General features: G+C 33.5%; 1 protein-coding gene across 1 annotated transcript; it reads left to right on the top strand.

Moving 5' to 3' along the window:
- Nucleotides 1-2279: 2279 nt before the first annotated feature.
- Nucleotides 2280-5132, top strand: LOC131951772 (ficolin-2-like). Its single transcript, XM_059314166.1, has 5 exons — nt 2280-2460; nt 2948-3024; nt 3281-3403; nt 3773-3892; nt 4264-5132. The coding sequence occupies exons 1-5, from the start codon at nt 2382-2384 to the stop codon at nt 4645-4647; spliced, it is 783 nt and encodes a 260-aa protein (XP_059170149.1). The 5' UTR covers nt 2280-2381; the 3' UTR covers nt 4648-5132.
- The last annotated feature ends 602 nt before the right edge of the window (nt 5133-5734 follow it).

Below are 5734 nucleotides of genomic sequence, written 5' to 3'. Positions count from 1 at the left end.
ATATTTTCTACAAGATTCTATTTTATTTTTAAAAGTTTAAGTAATTAAAAATCATGTCTATATTCCGAGTTAAATACGTATATTCGAGAAAGTTTAGGGGAGATCACTCCCGGTTTATATATTTATAATAAACCGGTAGTGATCTCCCCTAAACTTTCTCGAATATTCTTATATAAAACAACAGGGGATGGTAACTGGGGATATAGTTATGATCTTTAATCCATTTTAAATACTGAAACTTTTAAAAATAGAATAGAATCTCAGTAAAAAACAATTGCGCACCAAGCGAACGCCTAATAAAGGTGTGTATAATAGTGCACAATAGTATTAGTACTTTATAAATTTACATTAGTTTTTTGAGAAATCGGAAGTAGCGTAAAGTACTACTTCCGGTCAACGGAAATTACTCAAAATTTAACAGAAGGTAGAGAATTAGATCTTTTACTTACATGTGAAAATTCATTTATCTATCTGAAATAGTACTCAAGTTATAGGCTTTTGAAAAATTCAAAGTAGAAAAAGTACCACTTCCGGTTATCCGAAATCGCTCAAAAGTTGATACGGATCTACGATTTTGATATAATACTTGTATATGAAATTTCATCAACCTAGCTGTAACGGTACTCAAGTTATCGTGTTTACACACGGACACACACACACACACACACACACACACACACACGGACACACAGACATACGGACAAGATTGCAAAATTATGTTTTTCCGTATCAGTGAGATGTAAAACGTCGAGATTTGCAAAAATCTCGATTTTTTTTTATTTGCACGATTACAAGACTTTCTCTATACTTCGTATATACGAGAAAGTAAAAATGCACAAAAACGTTTTAATAATAAGCTGTTAAGTAATAATACGTTAAAAAGGAGAATATAAATGATTTTCTGTAATCTTTATTCTACTGAAACTCAAGTTTGTTTACATGTTGGATATTTTTGTTTGTTTGTTTGTCTGTTTGGTTACAGGAGAGAATCTGCACAATATGTAAAGCTGTAAAAAAGTATTTAGGTAGAGAACAATGTTCTTTTTGACCAAACTGTTAATCACAAATTAATTTTAGGTGTTAAGTTCTGGCTTTGAGTTACCATGGGTGAATAGGAAAGGTAAAAAATCGTTAAAACTGATCACGTCCTTTATGATAAGGATGGCCCAGTGTAGGTATAATTGTATCCAAAACTTTATTTACACATTGCGATAGGCTTAAAAAAAAACAACTGTCCTCTTAATTGTACTTTTAACATGCAAGGTACAAGTCTCATGTAAAAATGTATAAGCACGTCCATGTTAAAATCAACATGTTGAAGTCCACAACCAACCGAACAAGCCCCCACCCCTCCTTAGTCCACACGCGCCCGCAAAATTTGATTTTCTTAAGCCCCCCTCCCCCCCACATGCCTTCCGTGTGGACGACTTAAATAGATGACCCTTAAAGACGACTGATGAGTTGATTTCTATGGAGCTTTTGTTCATTGTATAACTTAGTTTGTCGTGATATGCTTAACTCTTCGTGGATAGATATCGAGGAAATATGACCTAGCCTCGTTCAAAAGTTAAATTAGTTTTACCGATATTTTATCAAATCAATATCTTTTTTTAAAAAAATAACCTGCTTTTCAGATTGGCATGATTTACATTAATTTAAAGAAACCAATGAGATCTTGCCACGACAGTACTTTCTATCGATCTTTGGGAGTAGGATTACACCTTGGAATTATACTAACTGAAAACCTCGCATAACACTGACCTTCCCAATAAAATTATACTATTATTACACTAACCTTGACCCTCACATCATCGAAATTAAAACTTGCTTAGTACAGCAACTCTAAAATTCAGGGTCAAATATTTCTAAAATATAACATATATTCCTAGGCGTAAAAATGTAAAAAAAACTAACAGCATATTTAATGTCGGCCAAAGTTGAATCTAATCAAGCACATTTCTTGAAAGGATTTGTCCAATCAAAATTGATGTTTGACAATGGACTGATGGACTCTTCCAAAATTGAGTATTAGTTAATTTGTGATATGCGGTATCATTTTAGGATAAGTAATATACTTCATGTTTTTCTTTGGTTAGAGTTTAGGATAGGGATACGATTATTGACATCAGTTCGAAAAAAAATTAGTTCTAACAACCTAATTCCTGACCTCAATTCGCTAAAGGCTCGTTAAATCAGGATGTACACGACACGTACGAGAAAAGAACTCTTAATCATATTGCCATATGGTGCCTTACTTAAGACTATAAGTTAATGAAAAAACTTCATGCTAGTTGACTCGTTTGGCTGTTCAAGGGAAGAAGCCATCTGGAACGTTCTTCTATTTACAGCCCAGACCCCAGCTTATCTGATATCCATCTACAATGGACTACTTCACATGGTGGCTAACCATTGCTGTCTGTTTCTTTCTGTTCAACTGCTCATACGCTGATGATACATCGGGTGAGACTTTATATTCCGATATCTTGTATATATTTTGTAAGTTACAGCATAAATTATTTTTCACTTTAGAAAGTCTATAAACTAACAAAAGAGCTACATAATGTTGTAATGCTTCGTTATATACGTTTTAGTTCTATTACATAATAGTATTTGTGTTAAAAATGCATATCCGAAACGAATCTTCAATTAATTAAAATTTGGCATGATAAAATAATGTGTTACTAAGGAGAGTTATATGTGCTAATAATACATGCAGTTTGTGGGTATGACTGTGCTTATATTTGTGGCTTTATTTGTATGTGCTTATGTTTATGCGAATTGCGTGCAAATTTAGCTGAAAGCATATCGAAACTTAAAACAATCCCATATTATATATAAGATAAAAACATAAACAGATATCTCATTAGATTATTGAACTAATTGTATTGTAGGCCTATATTCTTTTGTTCACTAACCCCGTGTTTACCTATATTGAATGTATGATAAGAGAACAAATACACCAAGAAGGCTGGGACAGGTCGCTGCAAAAACAGACCTCAAAAATGTAGATCAACATTTGGTCAAGTCAGTATTTTTTTAATCAATTACATTATTGACATTATCTTTACTAAAAAAATCAGTTTCATGAATTGATAAAGCTAAAAACTAAAGTTCTATCTTACACACACACACACACACACACACACACACACACACACACACACACACACACACACACACACATATATATATATATATATATATATATATATATATATATATATATATATATATATATATATATATATATATATATTGATTTATGAACTGTACGCTTAAGCAAAAATGTGAAAAAAACGCCAAGTTTACCTGCCTGAAAGACAGAGTAGTGGTTGAATCTCTGGATAGTAAACTTGTTCTTTGTGACACTAAAACTGATGGAGGTGGTTGGATTATTTTCCAGGTTAGTTGTTCAAACACTTAATCGAAAACAGTTGGTAAATTCTGTGTTCTTTGTGACACTAAAATTGACGGAGGTGGTTGGATTGTTTTCAAGGTTAGTTATTCAAACACTTAATCGAAAACAATTGGTAAAATCTGTGGTCTTTGTGATGAAAAAACTGACAGAGGTGGTTGGATTATTATCTAGGCTAGTTATTCTTTAAATTTTCATGTTTGTAAGAGGCTCTAGGTTACTTTCTTAATTTACCTTTCAAGTTTCACCAGTTTAAAAATATGCAAAAGTTTAAGGTTAACGTTCGACACATTATTAAGTCTAGCCGACATAATGATAGAAGTTTGATTTTAAGAATTTCGTTACATTTATTTCCAGCGCAATATCAATGGTGACCTGAACTTTACAAAAAACTGGGCAGAATATCGCGATGGATTCGGCTCTTTTAATGGCGACTTTTGGCTTGGCAATGAGATGGTCAGTAAACTGACAGCTGCGGTAAATATTTTTTAAAAATAAATTTGTTATTGGAGAGTGTGTGAGAAGGAGATAATTAGTGTGTGTGAGAGAGAGAGAGAGATGGTTTTGTGTGTGTGGTTTAGAGTGAGAGGAGTGTATTAGAGGGAGATAACGTGTGTGTGTGTGCGTGTGTATGTGTGTGTGTGCGTGTGTACCTGTGGAAGAGATGAGGGTAGAGAAAATGAAAAAGTGGGAAAGCTTGCAAGAAATTTCTAGTTTATAATTTTGTATTTTTATCATTGTGTTACTTGCAGTAACTGACTATTGAAGTTGAATTCTTGATTTGGGAGAGTGCAGCAGTTAACTAATCACTTGTTAACAGTTGTTTTAATTATATAATGATTTAACAGGGTTATACAGATATGAGGATTGACATGATATGGAAGGGAGATCCCAAATACATGACATACCATAACTTCAGGGTGCAAAGTGAAGCAGATCTCTATCGAATGTCCTACACAAACAACACCTTCGGAGGAAGTGTCAATGATGATCACCTTAGAGATAACAATGGAGAGCCGTTCACAACTTTCGATAAAGGGCCCAGCGTTGGTTGTAGATATCTAGGCTATAAAGGTTGGTGGTGGCCTAACAATGGTTACTGTGGGTTTACAAACTTGAACGGAGATCGGGGAAATAAAGCATATATTCTGGGTATCTTTTGGTACTTGTTCACTGGTGCTTATGACTCCCTCGATTCTGCTGAGATGAAACTCCGAAAACCAAATCCCTAGTCATTATCATGGCTGTCGGTCAATTAACCACCTAGACATATATCACCCGCACTTTAACTCTCGCTACTTATCATCTGGACAAGAAACCCCATATATTGTTTTAATTAAGGACAAATAAAATGTTAACGAGGGAACACCTTAGTAAATGTTTGGTCTATATCTTAATACTATCTAATTTCTATCTAGAAGAAAACTAGCTTGAGCACTGACAGCAACTTCAATAGAACGTTTCTTAATGTAAAGCAGTAAAAGTCAAAGGCTACAACACTATGCAATATATTGTTTAACATAAGAAAATATGATTACGTTCGATTTTGTTTATGTATTTATTCAGAGCATTTGGGTAATTTGTGTGAGGTAATGTGTGGGGTAGTGTGTGGGGTAATGTGTGGGGTTATAAGCCGAGGTGGACATTGATCGAACAACCACTTTGTTGACTTGAGATTTTTGCCACGTTTGTGACATCAATACAATAAAGCTGATCAGATAAATCAAAGTGTTATGTTTTATCATTGCGTGATAAGTTAGTTGTTTTGGTCGTTGTGTGAAATGTCTTTTAAAATTTTAACATTTTAAAATTGAAATTAAAACCTGAGTTGATGTGTGTGGAAGTAAATTTAAATTGACAAATCAAAATGCAAATTTTACTTATATTGTTTTTTTTTTCAAAATGTATAGCGTTCTATCAAAATCATGAAAGCGAAATCAAACTTTACACAAAACGTTTCTGGCCAAATTAAGCTGCAGCGATATTGGTATAAAGTCGCTTACATAATTTATTACTGTATTAGAGTCACGCAATGTTAAACACGTATATTCCAGTTATGCATCTCATCAAGTATTTTAGAGTAAGTTATTGAAAATAATTTAATGGCTAGGAGGTCCCTCAATACAACATCAACATTTAAGAAGAAATAGGGACAAAAGGCACTGATGTAAAGTCAAATTAAGTTGCGAATCTCCTCCGTTTCATCCTTTAGCTTTTAAATATTTACGAGCCGACCCGCTGCGTATCATACGCCGCTATTTAGTTGTTTTATTTTCTACTTTTCAGTAATTCACATTTGTGAATTAAACAGTACCAATG

The sequence above is a fragment of the Physella acuta genome, unplaced genomic scaffold (genome assembly GCF_028476545.2).
Source record: "Physella acuta isolate Inbredline_101_S28 unplaced genomic scaffold, ASM2847654v3 ptg000826l, whole genome shotgun sequence".
Lineage (NCBI taxonomy): Eukaryota > Metazoa > Mollusca > Gastropoda > Physidae > Physella > Physella acuta.
This window is presented reverse-complemented; position numbering and strand designations above follow the sequence as displayed.

Coding starts and splice junctions, on each gene's coding strand:
- LOC131951772 (XM_059314166.1), top strand. CDS start 2,382: ATGGACTACTTCACATGGTGGCTAACCATTGCTGTCTGTTTCTTTCTG. Junction 3,025..3,280: donor GTAGATCAACATTTGGTCAA/GTCAGTATTTTT, acceptor TGTACGCTTAAG/CAAAAATGTGAAAAAAACGC. Junction 3,404..3,772: donor GTGGTTGGATTATTTTCCAG/GTTAGTTGTTCA, acceptor ATTTATTTCCAG/CGCAATATCAATGGTGACCT.